The sequence below is a fragment of the Macaca thibetana genome, chromosome 2 (genome assembly GCF_024542745.1).
Source record: "Macaca thibetana thibetana isolate TM-01 chromosome 2, ASM2454274v1, whole genome shotgun sequence".
In the NCBI taxonomy this organism is placed as follows: domain Eukaryota; kingdom Metazoa; phylum Chordata; class Mammalia; order Primates; family Cercopithecidae; genus Macaca; species Macaca thibetana.
Window position 1 is genome coordinate 104,900,451 of NC_065579.1, and position 22,151 is coordinate 104,922,601.

Sequence of the window (22,151 nt, forward strand, 5' to 3'; positions counted from 1 at the left end):
TGCGTCCAGAGAAGTTGAGAGTGGGGCGGATTTATTATTGGGCACCCCGACCCAGGCAAGTCTACATATACCCTTACAATAGCTTCCATCCACAGCATGATCAGCTCAGGGAAGGAGCCCTCAGATACTCCGGAGCCCTCAGATACTCCTAATCCGCCGGTTTTCAAAGGAGTTTATGGGGGTCACAGGGTAGCCTGGTACAAATGCGAACGCTCCTGTGTCTCCCGGTCTGGGAAGGATCCAGGGAAACGGCATGTTTAATAGTTTAAGGCCTGGCGTGGTGGCTCACGCCTGTAATCCCAGCACTTTGAGAGGCCGAGGCAATGGATCACCTAAGGTCAGGAGTTCGAGACCAGCTTGACCAACATGGTGAAACCCCGTCTCTATTAAAAATACAGAATTAGCCGGTCGTGTTGGCTCACGCCTGTAATCCCAGCTAATTGGGAGACTAAGGCTGGAGAATCGCTTGAACCTGGAGTCCGAGGTTGCAGTGAGCAGAGATCGCGCCATTGTGCTTCACCCTGGGCAACAAGAGCAAAACTCCGTCTCAAAAAAAAAAAAAAAAAAAAAAAAAAGGTAGTTAACAGTACATTCTGGTGGGGGGATGTTGACAAGACACACTTTGCGAGACGCTGCCGTGTATTTTATAGAAGGCGCAACTGAGGTCCAGAGGGGTCCCAACACCTGGACAAAGTCTCTTGATGAGTTGCCAAATAGAGTCAGGATTCGCACCAGGAAAAGAGTAGCCCCTGGGGTCTGGCTGCCACTCAGCCGGCCCCCTGGTGGGCTCGGCCACTGACCTAGGCAGGGTCACGACACTGGGACTGGACCCCAAAGTTGGACCTGTCTTCAACACTGGAACCCGCCTTCGCACAGCTCCACCCGGCTAAGATAGACCACGCCCCCGGACATCTGGTCCCCGCCCGAACACACAGGCCCTTTGGTGACACGCCTCCGTTCCGGCAGGCTACTGGGCTCTGCCCACACACCTACCAGGCTCGGTTCCTAAAAGCCAGCTCGGAGCAATCCCCTTGGGCTGGAGCCAAATCCCTGATGTGATTTTAAGGAAGACCAGCAGGTCCGGGTCTCCAGGGGTCAACCCCACACACATCCCCCGCACTTTCCTGCATGTAGGCCTGCGGGCGTAGAGGGCGTGGAATTCACACCCTCCCCACCCATCCGCAGGGGTCTCCTGGGAGGAACCCACAGGCGATGGGAACCCTGAAGCTGGGCTACGGCGTCCGCCCGAGCCTTTTCTTAAATGAGCCAACCCCGGAAGCGGGGCATCCAAGGGAGCGAGCGACGGGCCACGCACGTCCTGGCGTTCAGTACGGGGCAGCTTCTCCGGCTGGTGGGAGGGTGGGGAGCCTCTCAGGCAGGTATGCACGGGAGGTGGGGATCGGAAGGGGATGTTTCGACTGCAACCGCCTGGAGACCTGGCCGGTCCCATTCTCCATAGTGCAGATGGAGTAACAGGGTTGGAGGGAGGGGACCCCGTCTGGGTCGTTAACAATGCAGTGCATAGCTGTGAGGGAATTTACACCTCTGACTTCGGGCCTTGGTTCCTGGGACGGCGTACTGGTGCACAGAGCCGCTTCTGGAATCTGGTGGACTCGGGTTCGTGTCTTGCCTGGGACAGTTTCTTTTTCTTTCTCTCTCTCTCTCTTTTTTTTTTTTTTTTTTTTGGAGACGGAGTCTCTCTCTGGCACCCAGGCTGGAGTGCAGTGGCGTGACCTCGGCTCGCTGCAACCTCTGCCTGCTGGGTTCAAACAATTCTCCTGCCTCAGCCTCCCGAGTAGCTGGGACTGCAGGCGCCCGCCACCGTGCCCGGCTAATTTTTTGTATCTTTAGTAGAGACGGGGTTTCACTATGCTGGCCAGGCTGGTCTGGAACTCGTGACCTCGTGATCCGCCCACTTCGGCCTCCCAAAGTGCTGGAATTACACAGGCGTGAGCCACTGTGCCCAGCTTACCTGGGACAGTTTCTACCTAAGTGACGTTGGGCAAGTCGCTTCCCTTCTCGGACCCTACTTGTATTTGAAGATGTGGCACTTAGCAGGTGCTCAATAAATGCTAGTTTGGACTTTTATCTGGAAGCAAAGGGGACCGCTGATTTTAAACCTTCAGTTAAACTTGCTTGTGACATCTTTAAATATAAAATTGTAAATTTTTTAGTTGGCGGTTTACACTAATGTCCTGGATTATGGGTTAAATTAGGAGGAAATTTTCAGCATATAAATCCTTGACAGTACACACAAAATGTCAGATTCAAAGCTCCCAATCAAAGGCAATCATCTGCCCCTTGTAACATCAGTTAAGATCGTGTAACATCTGGTCTCTGCTGTGTGTTGAGCTGCCTCCCAGGCCTTGGATATTCATAGTCTAATGCTTTGCTTGCCATGGGTTTGGTGTGATTTTTCTCCCATCTTACGGATTAAGAAAGTGAAATTCAGAAATAATGACTTGCTTAAGATCACACACACTAGGTTAGACACAGATCTGTCCTATCCCCAAATATGTGCCCTAACCTGCCACCAACCCATTTATTAGCAGAGACTGAGCCATGGGCTGAGCCCATTCCAGCTAAAAATGTGAAGAAAACATAAGTGGCAGGCCGGGCGCGGTGGCTCAAGCCTGTAATCCCAGCACTTTGGGAGGCCGAGACGGGCGGATCACGAGGTCAGGAGATCGAGACCATCCTGGCTAACACGGTGAAACCCCGTCTCTACTAAAAAAATACAAAAACTAGCCGGGCGAGGTGGCGGGCGCCTGTAGTCCCAGCTACTCTGGAGGCTGAGGCAGGAGAATGGCGTGAACCCGGGAGGCGGAGCTTGCAGTGAGCTGAGATCCGGCCACTGCACTCCAGCCTGGGCGACAGAGCGAGACTCCGTCTAAAAAAAAAAAAAAAAAAAAAAAAAAAAAAAAAAATACAAAAAACTAACTGGGCGAGGCAGCGGGCACCTGTAGTCCCAGCTACTCGGGAGGCTGAGGCAGGAGAATGGCGTAGACCCGGGAGGCGGAGCTTGCAGTGAGCTGAGATCCGGCCACTGCACTCCAGCCTGGGTGACAGAGAGAGACTCCGTCTCAAAAAAAAAAAAAAAAAAAAAGAAAACATAAGTGGCCAAGACAAGAATGATCAGATAGGTGGGTGAGGCTCTAAATGGAGTCAAGGGGGTGTCAGCAAGAGCACAACTATTCTCAGGCAATGTACTGGTAGAAGGGGGGATGTCATACAAGGCTCACCTGCTTTCCTGGTTCTTTTCACTCCCAGGGTGGCAACCAACTATATCTGAGGACCAGAGCCATTTTGGGGCACCAGAACTTGTGACCTCTCCATCTCCACCCAGCTGGGTCCAGGGGCCACTCTCAGCACCCACCTCAGCAGCTGACATCATAAGGCAGACTTGGGAACCTGGAAGCACTCTGGAGAACCTTTTCCTGAGACATGGAGCTTTGGGGCCGTATGCTGTGGGCCCTCCTGTCTGGCCCAGGGAGAGGGGGAAGTACCCTCGGCTGGGCCTTCAGCTCATGGCAACCCCAACCACCTCTGGCTGGGTTATCCAGTGCCACAGAACTGGTCAGCCACTGGACTAGGGTCTTTGAGAAGAGAGGTATCCCTGAGGCCCGGGAATCCAGTGAGTACATCGTGGCTCATGTCCTTGGAGCCAAAACAGTTAAGTTCAGTGTTGTCAAGAGGACAGGAAGAGGGAGAAGGGAGAACTTTGGGAAGAGATATCCAGGTTTTCTGTTCACTAAGAGTTCTTAGCTGAGACTGATGGGATTTTTCTGAAGGAACGTCTTAGCACCTGGCACACACTGTAACAGTTTGTTGGATGAATGAATAAATCTCTGCCTAAGTGTTCTGGGATAGACACCTGGAGGCCTGGTATTAGCTGTGTAACCTTGGGCAGGATGCTGCCCCCTCTGGGCCCAGATGATGAGAGCGTTGGGCCTCCAGACCAGTGCTAGGCAGGCATTATCCACATAAGACACCTGGGTGGGGGCCCCTGGGCCCAGTGAGCCAGCCACTTACATTCTCTGTGGGGACAGTTTCAGAGCCTGAGGCCGGCACTTTGGACCCAGCCCTTGACCTCTCAGCAACTACAGTGTATCCGGGAGCTAAGTAGCCGTCGATTGCAGAGGTGAGCACCCATGGATCAGACCTGAACAATGTGTTTGGGGAGCAGCAGTCCAGCTTCCCCTATCCCCACCAAGTTCAGGGAGGAGGAGAATGTCCAAGGACTAAGGAGGTGTTAGGGTGCAGGGGTGGCAAGAGTGGGGCTGGGGTAGTGAATAGAAGAAGGGAGGGAGGGAAGGCTTTGCCTCAGGAGTCCCAAGGCCCTGGAGACATGGTCTTGCCTGATACCCTTGGCCACAAGTGGTATCTCTCAACCCAGGCATGGTCCTATTGGTCCTGGCTCTGTCAATGATGACCACCCGGCTGCCCCCTCTGCAGGATGCCGGTGCAGTACATCCTTGGAGAGTGGGACTTTCAGGGGCTCAGCCTGAGGATGGTGCCCCCAGTGTTTATTCCTCGGCCAGAAACAGAGGTAGGTGTGCCACCAGGGCAAGGCAGGATCAGGATGAGGGTGGAGTTCAGGGTACCGGTCTTACCCCAGGCTTCCTCCAGGGGGCACTGGGGCCCCATGACTTCAGGGACATTGCCTTTCTAGACACGTATCTTCTCACTGTCTGTGGTGGCAGAGCCCAGAGGACAGGATTCCTGTTGGTCCCCTTGACTGTCATGTTCCAAGCTACCACCCCAGCCTCTAGGTCTGGCAATGTCCCAGAGTGCCTCAAATAGTGCTGCCCAAGTACTTAGACTGTTCCGCTGTTTCTCTGGGAGCTGTCCCATGGCTTACCCAACCCACAGGGAACAGTGTCCTCCAGCAGCTTCTCAGGAGGCATGGAGGAAGTGGAGAGGGCTCCAGCCGGACACCTGGAGACCTGGTATCAGCTGTGTGACCTCGGGCAGGTCACTGCCCTACTGCCCTCTCTGGGCCCAGTTGATGAGAGGGTTAGGCCTCCAGACCAGAGAATCTGATCTACTGACTGGTCTGGTAATCACCCGTGTTGTCCCTCAAATTACTAGGACTAGGGATGTGCGGCGCAAGTGTGCTATCCCTTGGTAAGGCACCCTGGTCCTGGAAGAGACGCTTTCTATGGCCCTTCTTGGACTCCCCTCTGACTTTGTAGGTGGCAGAGCTGGGAGCCAGAGGGTGCAGACCAGGGAGTAGAGCTGAGTGAGAGCTGGTGGGCAAGTCAGAGGGCGGCACGTTCTGAGAAGGAATGTTTCTAGAAAGACCCAAGCACACAAACATTTCTGGGAAAGATTCCCATTCCCCTGCCGTGGCCAGGGGCCCCAAACCCTTCCTCCACTTTCCCAGCTTCTGTCCCCTAGCCAAGAAACTCTCTGACCCCTCTCCCCTCCATGTCATCTGGTTGGGAGGCCAGGTCCTTGCTTCACTGCCCAGTGTCAGGGCAGGGACAGTAGGGAATCAGGCCTTGCTGAAGTCACAGGGCTGTCAAGGAAGGGAGCATGAGGGCAGCACTTTGACTTCCTGACTCCCAAGTCAGAGCCCCATCCCTCTCGTGGTGGCTCCCCTATCTGGGATTGGCATGACCTAGGACACAGTATGGAGACCCAGAGCAAGGTGTGGCCTGCCACCTGCGGGCCTTGGGAGGCTTACCTGTGGCTCCCAAAAACATGTGATCTCTGGCGAAGAGATCATTTGCTGTCTCCGGCTGCCCAGGGTCAGGGCATGGTGACCTTTGAGTTCCTTCAGAGCTGACCTGGCACCAGCCATATGTGCCAGGGTTCTGAGTATCAAGTGTGGACTTTGGCTCCCATGTGGCCCCTGATTCTTAGATTGGTCTGGGCCAAGAGAGCAGCTCTACTGCAAGGGGTGGGGTGAGGGGAGATGCTGCGATTGGGAGGCCAGGTGCTCACCTCACTGTGCAGACATTTCTGAGAACTCACCAGGTTCACCCTAATGTAAAGCCACATCGGGGGATGCCTTACCAAGAACTCAAGAGGACGTGGCCTGTGGCAGGGAGTGGTGAGAATGGGTGCAGAGGATGGTGTCTGATGAAGGAGGAGTCTGAAGTGCAAACTTGCAGGAGGCATGTGACCAGTGAGTTGGATTTTCCCTAGGGGTGAGAAGGTGGTTCAGCTTCTGGCCTGGCAGTGAGTACAGTAGGAAACTCAGGGCTGGGGGTGTGAACCATTCTCACCTGGCCTGCTGTGAGGCTGTACAGGTTGTGGGAGGATCAGTGTTTTGTCTGTGATTGACTCGAAGGAGGCAATGCCACCTCCCTGGGTCTGCTCCACCAGGGATGCCATCCTAATAGAGGGTACTTGTGGGCACTCAGGTCCTGCTGAGGCCTTGGGCCAACCTCTTGATGGGGTATGAAGTCCATGTTGGGGCAGCAGTTCTAGGCAGAGCCAACAGCTGCCTGCCCCTCGCCTCCTTCCTGCATGCCCCTGCGCCCCACCCTGTTCTTGGATTCTTTCCATATTCACCTGGAGGGGGTGCCTTGAGCCTGTGACCAGCTTGGCTTTTAGTCTCCCTGAAAGAGCCACCAGCGTCAGGCTGAGGGAGGCTCTTCACTGGGCGGAGAAGAGAAAGTTTCTGGACTTCTTGTGCTGTTGTCTATCCCTGCCCCAAGTGGCCCTACAACCAAGATGAGCCTCCTGTGCTCTGGAGTATTATGGCAAGCAAGAGGCCACTAGCGGTGGCAGGGGCTCAGTTTCTCAGCTTCTCACCCTCCCCAAGGTGGCCATCCACATATGTGGTGTGTGTCTTTGAGGTCTTTGAGTATCTCTGTGAGGTGACTGGCCAGTGTGGCTGACTGAGGGGTCATTCCCCAGCCAGAGTAGGTCTATGGCCAGGAAACCAAGAGAGGCTCAACACCTGACAAGTCCTGGTCACCCTGCCAACCTCTCAGCGTGTGGCCTCACCACTGAGACCACAGGCTCTCAGCCACAACCCTACACTGCTCACTCTGTACCTGTCCCAACCCTGCAGGCCCAGATTGCCACAAGTACCCTAGTGGTCTCCGGTAGTGCCTAGCACAGGGCTGGTGAGAGCTAGTGAATATATGCCCTCTCCTGCTGGAGCTGGACCCCCTCACCCACAGGCAATCATTTGTTTGATGCAGAAGAGGCTTGGAACAGGGAGGTTTGCACCTGCTGGCCAAGTTCTGCCTGGCTTGGACTTGCCATCCTCAGGGTGGGTGAACATTGTTGCTGGGGTTGGGGGCCTGGAAGGGTGAGATACTTTTTGGAACCCAGCACTGGGGAACTTATGTGGAAAATGGGTGTGAGTGAGGCTGATGGCATTGGGGTGTTGGGGAGACCTGGCAGTGTGAGACGCAGAGGGTGGTGCCACAGAGAGTTTGCCCAGCACTTAGAAAGTAGCCAAGAGGGTCGGGCGCCATGGCTCACACCTGTAATCCCAGCACTTTGGGAGTCCGAGGCGGGCGGATCACCTGAGGTTGGGAGTTCGAGACCAGCCTGACCAACGTGGAGAAACCCTGTCTCTACTAAAAATACAAAATTAGCCAGGCATGGTGTTGCATGCCTGTAATCCCAGCTACTCGGGAAGGCTGAGACAGGTGAATTGCTTAAACTGGGAGGCGGAGGTTGCGGTGAGCCAAGATTGCGCCATTGTACTCCAGCCTTCCAGCCTGGGCAACAAGAGCGAAACTCTGTCTCAAAAAAAAAAAAAAAAAGAAAGTAGCCAAGAAGTCTGTCTGTGGGCCAAGCCCTGCCAGTGTGGGACACACTGCGATGAGTCGGACCTCAGGTCTTCCTGTTATGGAGTCTGGTGGGAGAGGCACACCGCATCCTTAGGCTAGACCTTAGGCTCAGGGTGGGGAAAGCCATGGTAGAGCCTGGCCCAGGCTTGAGGAAGGCTTTATGGAAAAGGTGGTCCTCTTTTCAGATCAGGGAAGCACCCACTTGCTGCCCACCATCCCTAGCTCCCTGAGCCAGTCTTTCCTGAGACCTGGGGTCCCAGGAGTTCTGACCCTCTGGGAAACATTTTGGCCATTGGACGGTAGGAGCCTTCCACCCTTCACCCCTACCCTATGTTGGTTTGCAGGCATAGTCCTCGTAGGCAGTGGCTGGGTAGGCAAGGCTTGAAACCCTCTTGTTTCCAAAGTGGCAATGTCTGAAAATGTCCTCCTGCTGCCAGGGCAGGCACCTCCCTCTGCACCCATGCCTGTTGAGCTATGCCTGTGTATGCCACACCCCTCAGGTCCTTAGTCAGGACCATGTTCCCCCATGACCCATCTTCTCCAAAGGAGGGAATTCCCTGTCCCTTTGGCTTAGGAGCCTCCCTGGGGCCTCTCAAGCTCAGCTCTGTCACACCAGCTCCTGATTCTTGGCCACCATGAACCACAGTCTAGGTAGGCTCAGGTGGGGCCTTGACCCCAGTCCTCAGTTTCCTCATGGGACACTTGTGAGGATTTAACAGATTAATACAGGAAAAGCTCTGGGAGCAGGATCAGGCCAGAGGGAGTGGCCAGGAACTATCAGATACAGTTCTTGAGATGGAGTGTTGCTCTGTCTCCCAGGCTGGAGTGTAGTGGCACGATCCTGATCCACCGCAACCTCTACCTCCTGGGCTTAAGCACTTCTCCCGCCTCAGCCTCCCGAGTAGCTGGGACTAGAGAAATCCGCCACCATGCCCATGCCCGGCAAATTTTTGCACTTTTAGCAGAGACGAGGTTTCACCATGTTGGCCAGGCTGGTCTCAAACTCCGAACTCAAGTGATCTGCCCACCTTGGTCTCACAAAGTGTTGGGATTATAGGCGTGAGCCACTGTGCCCAGCAGAAATGCTAAGAATGGGAGGATGTCTGTAAAGGGCTTAGCTGGGGTTGATTAAACACTTAACATGACACAGGTGTGGATTAGCTCATTTAATCCCCACCATATCCCTATGAGGTGGGCTATCCTCAACTGGGCTCAGTTGTACAGATGGGGAAGCTGAGGCGTGGAGGGGCAGGGTGACTTGGCCATGGCCCAGCTGACATGAAGGTTAGTCTGGCTTTGGCTACCTCCCCTTCCTACGTTCACAGGGGTAACTGCTTAGGCCTCTGTACCAACACCCCCAGGCACCAACTCTGATCCAGACCCCTCTGCTTCACAGGAACTGGTTGAGTGGGTGCTGGAAGAGGTGGCCCAGAGGTCCTATGCTGTGGGATCCCCAGGCAGCCCCCTCATTCTGGAGGTAGGCTGTGGATCGGGAGCCATCTCCCTCAGCCTGCTGAGCCAGCTCCCTCAGGTGAGCCTCTCTACCCACTCTGGATAGACTGCGACTGACACTCACTGTCCCTCCCATTAGTGCTTCCCCCACATCCCTCTGCTAGGAGCACTTGAGGGGAAGCAGCTAGATGAGGGAGGACAGGGCTGCCCCTAGCCCACTGTGGTTCACAGACTCTAATGCCTACCACATGTATCTGGCTAGATTTTGGCCAAGAAGAAAAGGCTGTTGGGTATTTCCCTTCTCTTCTGGTGGGGGGTTGGAGGAGGGTCTCCCAGGCCCAGTATCTCCCAGCATCTCTCAGCATTGCCTTCCACATATCCTCTGTTTGTTCTTGGGACAGAGCCGAGTCATTGCTGTGGATAAGGGGGAAGCTGCCATCTCTCTGACCCATGAGAACGCTCAGAGGTAGGTGGGGGAGTTGCACTTTGGGGCCTGATCTTGACTCCTTTTCAGGTTTCAAACTCACTAATGTCTGATTTCTCCTGCCAAGAAGGAGGAAGCAGTGGGGTAGCCTGGCATGGGTCCCATGGGGTTCTGAATGGGTAGTGGGCAGTGAGTATCTTGCCGGTCCAAGAAAGGTTGACTACAAGACCTCATTCTTTTGTGTTTTGTTTTGTTTTTTTGTTTTTTTTTTTTGAGATGGAGTCTCGCTCTGTCGCCCAGGCTGGAGTGCAGTGGCCAGATCTCAGCTCACTGCAAGCTCCGCCTCCCGGGTTTACGCCATTCTCCGACCTCAGCCTCCCGAGTAGCTGGGACTACAGGCGCCCGCCACCTCGCCTGGCTAGTTTTTTTTTTTTGTATTTTTTAGTAGAGACGGGGTTTCACTGTGTTAGCCGGGATGGTCTCGATCTCCTGACCTCGTGATCCGCCCATCTCGGCCTCCCAAAGTGCTGGGATTACAGGCTTGAGCCACCGCGCCCGGCCCAAGACCTCATTCTTGTAGTGAAGGGTAGGGATCTGCCCCCGTGCCCACCCCTTTCTCCCTGTCTATCTAGGCTTCAGTTGCAGGACAGGATTTGGATCATCCACCTCGACATGACCTCAGGTACCCTCCCCTGAATGTTCCTTAACATAGGGAGACTAGATACAGGTGCTGCTGGGTGGATGAGGCACTCCGCGGACATGGAGGGAGGGCTTCCCCAAAAGCCACACAACCACACACATGAACACACACAAATGTGTGTGTGTGTGTGGTTGTGTGTGGCAGTTCAAACGAAGCCTTGGCTGAGGACAGACAAGTTGCTTTTGCCTCCTAGGCTGACCTGACCCATAAGGGTCAGGTCAATGAATTCCTCATAACTAATGAATTAAGGACTTGCTTGTTGATAAGCAACAACAGATAAGCAAAAGCTTAAAATAATGCCTTCAGGACCAAAATACTTGAGTGCCCCTCTCCCCCTGCCTGGCCTGGGAAGAAGCGATCCAGGCACTGCACAGCTCAGCCATAGCCTTTACAGTGTCTCTGGGCCTCCAACTCCAGTTCTGGCTCCATTGCCTTACCCATGGGATCCTTGAGCCTCATGTGCCCCCCCCATGGAGTGTGATATACTTGGTGTAGCACCCGGCACAGGGTGAAACCAGTAGTCAGAGCCATCAGGAATTGGCTGATGAGGCCAGGCCCACCCTCTGTGTACTCTCAGTCCATGTTGGCTATAAGGCTGGTGGAGCTACAGAAGAGAAAGACTCTTTCCTGCCTAGGCAATCAGGAAGGACGCCCTGGAAGTGGCACTTGAACGGAGTCTTGTGTAATGAGGATTTTTGGCAAGGACACTCTATGTCTTGAAATGAAGGGCTGCCATGTTAAAGCATGCACATCCTCCACCAGGCTGTCAGCTGAGGACCCTGGGCACTAATTTGCAGGTCTGACTTATCAGATCCAGTGGCAGGCCCAAGGTGTGGCGTGATAAGAGGGACATAGTGGCAGGGGGGGCTACCATCCTTTACCTCCCAATGGGTTAGTCCCTACTGTGTGTCCTCTTCTTTGACGACAGAAAGGAGCTGGACACACTTGCCCTGGGGCCCTGTGGACCTGGTCGTCAGCAACCCTCCCTACATCTTCCACCAGGACATGGAACAGCTGGCCCCCGAGATCCGCAGGTGCTAAGCAGGGTGGGCCAGGGAGGCCAGGCCTGGAAAGGCCTAATGGGATTAGTCTGCCCTCGATCGAGGACCACGTCATCTAGAGGGACAGAGGAGTTGGTGCTGAAACAGGCAGTGGTGTTACGTGGACGCACTGGAGAGCCCACAATCCTACCTAGATTCAGCATCTGCCTCCCTACTTAAGACTACTGAACAGCCACCGAACCTCTCTGGGCCTGTTTCCTGCCTCTGAAAAAAGAGAGGCAGTGCTCTGCAGGGCCATGGGAGGACTCAGTGACGACTTGAAAGCATCAAACACAGTGGAGGACTCATAGGGGGTGCTATGTAGATGGGCACATCATTTTATAGAATACTGAGGCCCAGAAAGGGAAGGTGTCTTGTCTGTGGTCACATGGGGGCTCAGTGGGAAAGCTGGGACTAAAACTTGGCCCCAGGCTAGCTTTGCACCAGGCGATCCTGCTCTTACACAGGGGCTGAGAACCAGGGGCAGCCCAGGAGTCCTGGATGGGGCAGCAGTCATGTTGGATGGGGTTGGGGTGTTGGCTCTCCCTTTCTGGGCTCTCAGGAGTGGTCAGGACTAGCCCCAGATCTCCCAAACCAAGAAGAGGAGCAGCCTTGTGGGGAGACATTCATGCCCTGACATGAGTCAGTCCATCAGGAGAGGCCATCAGCCAGTGGGATTCAGCAAGCACGCCTGGCACTGCCTGGCAGGGTGCTGCCCTTGAGAGGAAGGGAAGAGGAGCTGCCACCCATTTGGGGCCCTCCTTCTCTGGGTCCTCAGATTTGCCCTTCAGTCTAGAGTGTAAGTTCCACAGGGCCCCATTTGTGGAGGCTCTGCCCATACCCTCCGTGCATTTCAGATACCCCTTCCTCAGGCTGTCACCTCCCACTGCTTTCCCTTTCAGCTATGAAGACCCTGCGGCCCTGGACGGTGGGGAGGAGGGCATGGACATCATTACCCACATCCTGGCCCTGGCACCCCGGCTCCTGAAGGACTCTGGGTATGAATGGGATGGGTCTCCTAGGTCTGTCCCCAGCAGCCTCCACTGCTCCTAATGTGTACTGGGCAGGCCCTGGCAGAGATGAGCACAGGACCCTCACCTCACCAGCCCAAGCAGCCCAGAAGGGCAGGCCCCAGACCTGTCCTACTGAGCCTACCCATTTCTCCCCCATGTAGTAGTATCTTCTTAGAAGTGGACCCAAGGCACCCGGAGCTTGTCAGCAGCTGGCTTCAGAGCCGGCCTGAACTGTACCTTAATCTTGTGGCTGTGCGCAAGGACTTCTGTGGGAGGTGAGCTCCTACCCCTCTTTAGCCCTGTAGCATGCTGGTCTTTCCACTGGGGCCATCCTCAGCCCTGGCTGTCAGGAGAGTGTGCTGTTCCCACTCCCTGCTCATTCCCCGAGGCCCAGGTGGTAACCAGCCCCTATCCCTGTCTCCTCAGGTCCCGGTTCCTGCATATCCAGAGGTCTAGGCCATAGTGTGGCTGCCCTGTGGATGCCTTGTCAGTGGCGCCAGCCTGACCGGAGGGAGGTGGATGGCACTTTCCAGAACCCAAGTGCTTATGGCATTTCCCAAGGTTCTGTGATTTCCCCATGCTCTGCATTTCTAGGATATTTCTAGGACACCTGGGTAGACCCAAGTTCTCAGTCTGGCTCCATCACATCAGGGTGGCCGAGGGCAGTTGCTGTGTGTTGGTGAAATAGATGTGGGAGTATTGGGGGATATGGCCAGTAAAGTATTGAGAGACTAACAAATGGTGACCTAATGATTTGTTCCATGACTTGCAGGTCCCCTGACCCCTTACTCCCAGGTAGCGCCAGGGCGAGAGTTTCCTTCTGCCCCAGCAGGGCTGGCCATCAGTCCCCTGCTTGGTAGGGGTATGCGGGTGCAGCGTGGAGGAAGGCACGTGAGTCCTCACTCCTGGCCTTGGATACCATGGGGCCTGGTGTAGAGCAGCTCACTCCCAGGGACTGATCAGTCCTCCACTGCCCTGGGTGCATGCGAACACACTTCCCTGGCCAAGCCTGGCTCAAGCACAGGAAGCTCATCTGCATTTCGGCTTAAGGATGACTGCCTGCTTTCTGGAGGGGAGGGCCTGGAGGTCCTTGCTGCACAGTTCCTGGGTCGCACATCCACATTCATTTAACGGAAGGCTTGAGCCAGTGAGGGGTGTTTCCTTTTTATCCCCATAGCTTTTAACTAAAACATCCCTCCTGAGTTGACCCCCTGGGGTTTCAAATAACCCATGTGTACCTGGTTAGGGCTGGGGAGAGTGAGAAGCTGAGATACTGGGCACAGGATTGTGGCCTCCACCCCAGCTCTGGTCTGTGCAGACTCATGGCCACCAGGAGGCTTGCAGATCCAGCCTTCCTATCAACAGTGACAGGAAATCTCTAGGTTGGTGAGTACTGGTGGTGTGAGCCTGCTTCGGGGTGGGTCCTAAGGAACATGGCAAACCAGGCTGGCTCATTCCACTAGACTGCCCCCTGCCACTCCAGCACTTCCCAGGGCCTGGCAGTATGGTCTGATGAGCAGTGTGATCCAATGGGCAGCATCCTCTGCTGCAGCCAGGAGAGCTGAGTTCCAAGGCTGTGTCCTGCAGTGGGACCTTGGGCAGCTCCTTTCCCTATGAGAAGCTGGCTCTTCTGAGTCCAAGGTCAACGCCAAGTGGCAGCCTCTTTCCTCTTAGCCAATGGAATGTGCATGCTGGCATCTGAATGTCCATTCTCCAGGCAGAGAGAACAAGAGAAGGTGTGAACTGCCTGAGGTCCCATGATAGTGGCCAAGTGGAGATAGTAAGTTAGATCCGTCCCTTTGGGGAGCCTATATTGCTGGAGTCACACCCAGCCTAAGTGTCGCCCTGCACTATGGCTGGAGGATGCATTTGGCAGAGGTCACGCTACAGCTCCCAGCGCCCCAGTGGCCTGCCCCATGCCCAGCCCCAGCTGCATGAACCTTGAGCTGCCCCTGGCTTCCTTTGAGGAGGCTGCTCCAGAAGGAACTTGGGTTGGGAGGCGAAGGGGTGCACAACCAGGGCGAGGCTCCCCACTCCCTGAGTTCCCTGTGCTCACAGACCTTTGCCTGCTAAGGTCCTCACCAGTGTTGCCCTTTCTGTCTTCCTCCCTGTGCCGTTTGGCTCTTGCTGTCTTCAGCAGCATCTCAGGGTAGTTGCCGTGACCTTAGTGCAGTCTGTCATCCCCCACCCCTCAGCCAGTCCTGGCTTCCCTGATGGTCTCACCCTCCTGGCCTCAGGCCCATTCCTGAGGAAGGGCCTTGGCGAGCTTGTGGATGTTGCACCAGAAGAGAGTGCAGTGTTGGAGAGTGACAGTGTTGGGGCAGCTGGGGCCACAAGCAGGAGCGGCCCTCAGGGACAACTTTCTGCCCAGAAAAATGTGCAGCTTGACTCTGCTGAGGAAAAGATCCAAGCCAAGAGGACTGGCAGGTGGGGCCTCAAGCCTGCAGCCACTGGCTTGATTGGGCCCTGGACATTGAGCCCTGATGTTGTAGCCACACCAGCCTGGATTTCAATCCCAGAATCTGCCCCTCACCACAATGTGACCTTGGGCAGATGACTTCACCTCACTCAGCCTTGGCTTCTAAGACTGAGAAATGTGACTAAATGCTTTATTTCTTTTTTTTTTTTTTTTTTGAGACGGAGTCTCGCGTTGTCGTTTACGCCATTCTCCTGCCTCAGCCTCCCAAGTAGCTGGGACTACAGGCGCCCGCCACCTCGCCCGGCTAGTTTTTTGTATTTTTAGTAGAGACGGGGTTTCACCATGTTAGCCAGGATGGTCTCGATCTCCTGACCTTGTGATCCGCCCGTCTCGGCCTCCCAAAGTGCTGGGATTTCAGGCTTGAGCCACCGCGCCCGGCCCTAAATGCTTTATTTCATAGGATGCGTGTGAGGAACCCATGGAAGGTGCCTGGCTTGGCACATTGTGGCATTTTTTCTTGCCTTCCCCAGAGGGCAGACACAGGGAGGAAGGACCTGGTGCTCTCAGGCATCCATCTGATGCTTGGGACCAACATAAGGCAGGCAGGGATACAAGGCAGTCTGGAAAGAAGGGTAGGCAGGAGTTTCAGTCTTGGGCTCTTGACTCCTCATTGTCTAGAGATGGAGCCAGCAGGCTGGTAGCCTGGCAGCCCACATCTCCCCTCAGCCCCTCCTCACTATGGCCCCAGTGCCTTGAGGCCCAGGCCAGGGCAGCCAGTGGCTCCAGCTCAGGGAAAGCCAGGCTCACCTGCCCTATCCCCTCCCTTGCTCCTGAGGCCAAAGCCAGAGACTCGAACTACCTCCCCATCACCACCAGCATATGTCAAGAAGCACTTGCAGGCAGAATGGGAGGAGGACATGGAGCTGATGGTGGAGTCCAGGCTGTGCAGGCCCCTGAGGTCTTGAGAGATGTGCCTACTGCCCATGCAGCCTCCTTCAGCCAGAGCCCAGAGCACAGACAGGAGTGTAGGAGTCCCTGTTTGATGTACTCTGGGAAAGTAATTCTATCTCCTCTTCTGATAGTTGGGGAAACTGAGGCCTTATCTCACAGTTGGATGCTTTTCCCAGTTGTCAATGGGTTTCTCCATGGGGCTCATCCAGCTGCCTTATTGAAATATGCCTCCAACCCTGTAAATGCAAGAAATCTACTCTTTTTGGCTCCTTTACCCCTACCTGGGCCCTGGGCCATTGGCTGCTCCCAATCCCTGCCCCAAACACTTAGCTGGCTCCCCATGACTTAAGTGTGTTCTCTTGTGTCCTATGGAATCCAGTTCTGAAGAGATGGGGGAGGACAACTGTGGGAAAAGCCCTGGGGGCCCTCCCAAGGCCCCATTAGTGCTCTGAGTAGGCTGCCATCAGAATAAAGGGTTCCACTGCTGACAAGGTTTGAGAACTGCTGGCTTGAGGTGGGAACCCCTTTAACCTCTGCGGGACAGCATGTCTTTCCCTATCCACCTTCGATTCTTTTCTCTCTTCATTGGCTTCTTCTTAGTGGATTCTTTTCTCTACTGCCCTGGGCTTCAGCCTTTGTGCAGCATTGTTGATGCCCTGAACACACACCTTCCCTCTGCCCAGGCAGTGCAAACAATCCACTTCTTCAAGCTCCAACACAAATGCTGCTTCCTTTAGGACAACTGCTCTGTGCTCTCCCTGCCTCCCCTAGCTCATACCTCTGCCGGCACCAATGACCTTCTGTACCATGCCTTCAGAAACCTTCTTATCCCCCTCATCTCTGGGGCCCCCTGTGGATCTGGCATACCCAGATTCAGTAAATGTCTACCGGTAAGCTGATGGTACATGCATTTTCTAGAATAGAGCTGGGACTTCCCATGTGGCCCACATCTGACCTGGTGGCCCATGTATTCCGGTCATTAGGGAGAGGAAGCCATGAGGACCTGGCCTTCTGCCCGACCCAGGCAGCCATTCAAGTTGAGCAGTGGCCACTTCGAATGCTCAAGTGCACCTGATCCCTGTGTGACAGCCATGCCAGGAGAACAGGCTGTCCTTGGCGGCAGTAGGAGCAGGCGCCAGGTTTCCTGGAGCTCTTGGCTTCAGCCAGACCCCAGTCAGAGTCCTGGCTAGGGCAGAGACCTGATCTCCCCCTCATGACTTTCTACCTTGGACAAGCCCCCTGAACTGGATTTGGGACTGTCAAAGCAACTCTACCACTGCTTTGGTAGGCTGAACAGTGACCCCCCAAAATCGCAGTGTCTTAATCACCTAATCCTTAACATGTGACTATATTACCTTCACATAGCAAAATGGACTTTGCAGATGTGATTAAGGATCTTGAGATGGAAAGAGTATCCTGGATTTTTCAGGTAAACAGTATAATCACAAGGGCCTCTGTAAAGGAGGCAGGAGTGTCAGAGTGATGGAAGAAAATGTATGTAACAATGGAAGCAGAGGTCAGAGTGATGCAATTGCTGGAGGAAGAGCCATGAGCCAAGGAATGCAGACAGCCTTTTCTTCCCTGGGGCCTCAAGAAGAATGCAGTCCTGCCAACACCTTGATGTTAAGCCCTGTGAAACTGATTTCAGATTGCTGACCTCCAGAATAGTAAGATCATAGGTTTGTGTTGTTTTCAGCCACTAAATGTGTGATAATTTGTTACAGCAGCCATGGGAAATGAATACAGATTGTGGTGCCCAAATTAGTGCTGCTGTAACACATGCCTACTGACTGAAGTGGCTTTGGAATTGCAATGTGGAAATGGGCAGAGGCTGGAAGAATTTTGAGTCATGATAAATTGCCTTAACCACCTCTCTTCAGATAGGTGATATGGCCCAGGGAACTCTTCCTCAACCTTCAGACCTAAACTGCCCAGGCTCCCCATTTTTCACTCTTACTTGGAGAGAGGTGGCCCTTTCCCAGAGTGAGAAGACTGGAAGACTGACCAGCATGGGTCCCAGAAGGGAGTGGGTGAGGAATGGTACTGGGATGTGGGGAGAGAGTGCAAGGCTGGCCTCCATGACCCATCTCCAGAGACTGGGTCCAGAGAGGACCTCAGAGACTGGGGCCAAGCCTGTTCCTGCTTTCCTGTGGAGTTAATATGACTGGCCCAGGACCCCTTGGGTGTGTGAGGATGAGCAGGGGCCCTATACTCTCTGGGTTGCAGGTACTGCATCTGTGAAATGAGCACAGCAGCCCCTGACTTTGAGGTAATGGGCCTGGCCCCTCCATGTAAGCCATAGGCCTGAGCAGAGCTGTGTCACCATTCTGTTCCTATGGTGAAATGGGGCTATCCCTGGGGTTCTCAACCTCCTGGTCCCTAAAACTGAAGTGGCCAACTGGTGCCCTCAGCCCTGTCCCTGTCCAGGCTGGGACTAGGACCTCCCTCTCCAGGGGTACTAAGGGACTCTGGAGACACTATCCCACCTGGCCAAGGCTTAGGGCTCCTGAGGCCAGTCCTAACCCAGGAGCCATATGGAGAACTACTGGGAAGCCAGACATGGGCCTCATGCTGGGTTTCAGAGCTGAGAAGCTAGGGGACAGAGAGCATGGACACCTGGGTTCAAGGGTCAGCTTGGCCCCAAATCACCTGGATACACTTTGGATGAAGCCAGGAGGGCCTGTTTATACTGGAAGGGGTGGATCTTGGCAAGACTTATGTTCAATCCCTGATCTTTTTTTCCCAGAGAGGGATGGGGCTTACTTAAAGTAACACAGCACTTGACTACTGACTCCCAGTGTGGTGCTCTCATCTGCCATTGCTTCCAAGGGTCTGTGGTTAGTTAATTAAGTTAATTAGGTGGTGCTCATATGGCTGTCCTTGTAGCTACTAAACCCAGGGATTCAGGCCCATAAAGCCCTCTGGGCCAGGATTATGGGCAAGTAAGAGCCACATTAGGCCAACTGTAGCCCCTGGGTGTGCGGACAGATCTGGGTCCCATCAGAAACTCTGGTAGCTGTGGGAGGAGAGCAGGATATCCCCCGCTTGCGGAATGAGTGGGCGCCTTCCCCTCTGAGGGAACTGACTGTACAACCCCCAGCCTCTTCCCTCCCAGGGCCCTCCTGAGGTGTCTGGAAGGACCTTTGGGATCTTTGGCCTCATAACCAGGAATCAGAAGCTTCAAATTCTAGGGGCCCCTTTTCTTCCAAAGACTACCTCTCACACATACAACAGTCCTGCAGGAAAATGGTCAGGAAAGGCCAAGTTTACAGCTCACAGAGTGGGAAAGGCAAGGAAGCCTACCTCAGCCTCACTGAAAGCCCTGAACTGGGCTGACCTCCACCTGCCCCAGCTATGCCTAAAGGGGGAGGGTGTGACAGCTCAGAGTAACTATGCTCCATGGTAGGCAGGCCTGGCTAAGTGGCCCCCTTCCCAGGGTCTGGAGTCTTCCTCAGACACTCTAACTCTCAGAGCAGAGGATGTCACCTTTTTGCTCCGTCTTGTACTAGGTCTGCAGCCCTCTTCTGGGGCATGTGGCTGGGGAAATGGTGGGATCAGATATCCCCTACTGAGCCCAGGGAGCAGATTGTTGGTGCCTGAAACACAGAGATCCCTGCGCTACAGATGAGAAAATTCAGGCTTAGCAGGACAGGAGCAGAGTTGGGGCACAATCCCAGGTCTCTTCTCTGGCTCCAACTGTCAGTCTTTCCTTTGCCACCCGAAGACCCCCCACCCTGCCTTGCTTTCCAGGAACAGGCCTGCCTGCCTGGAGAGGCGGCCAAGTCCCTCTGCTCTTCCTGGAAGTCAGCGTGAGGCTGAGCTACATGACCAAGCAAAGCAAACTAGGACTACAGGTGCGAACCACCCTGCCTGGCTCATTTTTAATTTTTTTTTTTTTTTTTTTTTTTTGTAGAAACGGGGTCTCTTGATGTTGCCAGGGCTGGCACATGGGATTTTTAATTGTCCCCATATTACGAAGTTGAGGACATCAAGGCTCAGCAGGATGCAGTTACGGGTCAGGTTGCATAGCTAGACTGGAAGGGAGGATGAGGCTGCCATTGGTGCCCATTTGACTATCAGAGACACTGAGGCCAGCATAACTAGGTCCTGGGCTGTCCCCTACAGAGCGTAGTGCAGAAGTCACCTGGGCTTGTGGACCCTTGGAGCAGGAGCAAGGGTTTCCAGGGCTGTCCCTAGAGGGCTTTCTAGAAGACCTGCAGCTGCACCTGGGTGCGTCTCCTGAGGTATAGGGCCAAGGCCTCAGTCTCTCAAGACCTGCTATGTGTCAGGCACCAGGGAGATGATACCAAGTGGAGGGTCCTATAGAATATGGTGCATCCTGCGCCAAGTACTTCCAGGATTATCTTACTCAACCTTCATGACATCCTGAGAGATGGAGGCTGTGAACCCTCTCATTATACCGACGAGGAAACAAACACAGGGTCTAAGAAACTTGCTTGTATGCTGTCTGAGCTGTGATTCTGGCACAGGCTGAGTGACCTGGAGCTGGACGCCTTAATCGTCACACCAGGCTTGAGAGGGGCGGATAGGACAGGAATATACCAGGCCGTAGGGACAGTCTGGACAAAGGCCTGGAGTTCTGCAGACACACGGGTAGGGATGTATAGGGGTAAGCTGGTGCTGGGGGGTGCCCTTGGCTGAGCTCTGAATGCATTTCTGGGGACCAGGACCCTAAAGAGGTTTTTGAGCTGAGTTACAGAGTTAGAGAGGCATTGAGGCTGCTCTTTCTGGCTTCCAGGAAAAAGGGACTGGGGCAGGAGGCTGCAACTGTCCAGGGTCTGGAGGTGGCTGGGGTCTGTAGCAGTGGCATCAGATACTCTGGAACAGAACTGACTCACAGCCATTGCTGAGGGGTTGGATGTGGGATGGCCAGGACCACAATGGGCCCAGGGCTCTGATTGGGACGTGGGGGAAATGGGGCCACCCGAGTTGGAGACTGGGGTGCTGGGGGGGGACAGTCGGGGAGCTTGACGGCATAGGATGCTTCCAGAATATCCGAGAGGCAGCATCGGAGTGTCTGGAGATGCAAATGTGACCATGTGGGGACACAGTCCAAAGGCAGCCCTTGAGGTAGAGTTGGGAAGAACACTCTCCTAGACCTGAGTGCTGACAACAGTACCGGGCACCTGCAGTATGTAAACTAGTGCCAGGTGCTGCACACACTTTGTCATAAGTCTTTCTGTTGGCACATCAGGGATCCCTTCCTTGGCCCACTGTACGGATGAAGGGACTGAGGCTTAACCTGCCCAAGGCCACACAGCCAGCAACTGGCCATGCTGGAGTTTGAACCTAGTCCTCTGACGTCCCAGCCAGGAGAGGCGTGAGCAGGCTGCAGAGGCCAAATGCAGCCCAGAGCCTCAACCCCCAGAGGGGCCCCAGGAGCCAGTGAGGTGCCCCACAGCCAACGTGGGCTCCAGAGTGAAGGGGAAAGTGATGAATCAAACAGAAAGCAGCAGATGCAGACTGAGCTCTCTCCCCGTCAGCCCGGGTGCCAGATTTTCACGCCCACAGCAAAGGGGCCAGGCAGAGCACTAGGTGCGGGGCAGGAGAGGGCAGCGAAAGTGGTTGCCACTGAACCCAGACTCATATACTCCGGATATGGGTGGTGCAGACTGACAGACACCCAGCCCAATTCCAGACTGAAAGTTGAGTCCATCTCAGCATGTGAGGATATGAAGTTTGCCTTGTCACGGGGAGCATTTCAGGTCCCTAGGCCTGTGAGGTTCTGGGATGAGGCATGCATGTGTCTAAAAACCCTTGTTGAAGGCACTCCACAGCTCAAGAACTGACCATTGCTGCCTACTTTCTTGGCCTGCACTGAAAACCACTGTTTCTTCATTTCCCTCAGCCCTCCTGCCTCAGTCCCCCAGAAATTTGGAGCTCATTCTTTCAAAGCACGTTTCGTGTGCAACTCAAATATATATTTTTAAAAAGATAAAATGAGCATCTTGTTAGCATAAATGTATTTTGCAAATGCAAATTATTTCTCAGCATACAATCCATCAAGTCGAACAGCAATGAACACAAATGTTTGAACTGGGGGCTGGGATGGTAGTTGTAGTCTTATGTTGGTCTCAATGTCCAGTTTCTTTCAGTGTTTGATTTTGGTAGCACAGGATGAAGTGACTGCTGATTCTCACAAATAAGTGTTTACAAATGCTAGCACTGTGTCTGAAGCCCACCTTGCAGTCTCTTTGATTGACAGGGACAGCAAGAGAAGCCTTATTTCAAGCTCAGCACAAACCTTGTTCTCTGAGTACATGGGAAGGATTCTAATGTGTCATAATTTGGTGCTGTGCCCATTTGAGTCTGTGCGTGGTTTTAAAAATTGGATTTTTTTTCAATAATTAAAAATATGAGCTGGGCATGGT

General features: G+C 54.2%; 1 protein-coding gene across 8 annotated transcripts; it reads left to right on the plus strand.

Annotated features, from left to right (window-relative positions):
- The first annotated feature begins 957 nt into the window (after positions 1–957).
- HEMK1 (HemK methyltransferase family member 1) lies at positions 958–21,737 on the plus strand. Of its 8 annotated transcripts, XM_050780936.1 has the most exons (13): positions 958–1,379; positions 3,271–3,672; positions 4,050–4,141; positions 4,456–4,549; positions 6,001–6,133; positions 7,161–7,231; positions 9,157–9,291; positions 9,614–9,678; positions 10,269–10,318; positions 11,265–11,370; positions 12,279–12,374; positions 12,551–12,664; positions 12,816–13,124. In XM_050780936.1, exons 2-13 carry the CDS (start codon positions 3,445–3,447, stop codon positions 12,850–12,852), a joined length of 1,221 nt encoding a protein of 406 aa, XP_050636893.1. In that variant the 5' UTR covers positions 958–1,379; positions 3,271–3,444; the 3' UTR covers positions 12,853–13,124. The 8 variants fall into 8 exon arrangements, with proteins under 8 accessions (XP_050636893.1, XP_050636894.1, XP_050636896.1 ...); XM_050780941.1 differs by lacking the exon at positions 958–1,379 and having other exon boundaries at positions 3,538–3,634; positions 4,397–4,549; XM_050780940.1 differs by lacking the exon at positions 958–1,379 and having other exon boundaries at positions 3,544–3,634.
- Positions 21,738–22,151: the final 414 nt, after the last annotated feature.

Coding starts and splice junctions, on each gene's coding strand:
- HEMK1 (XM_050780936.1), top strand. CDS start 3,445: ATGGAGCTTTGGGGCCGTATGCTGTGGGCCCTCCTGTCTGGCCCAGGG. Junction 6,134..7,160: donor TTGCAGGAGGCATGTGACCA/GTGAGTTGGATT, acceptor TGTTTGATGCAG/AAGAGGCTTGGAACAGGGAG. Junction 10,319..11,264: donor CCACCTCGACATGACCTCAG/GTACCCTCCCCT, acceptor CTTTGACGACAG/AAAGGAGCTGGACACACTTG.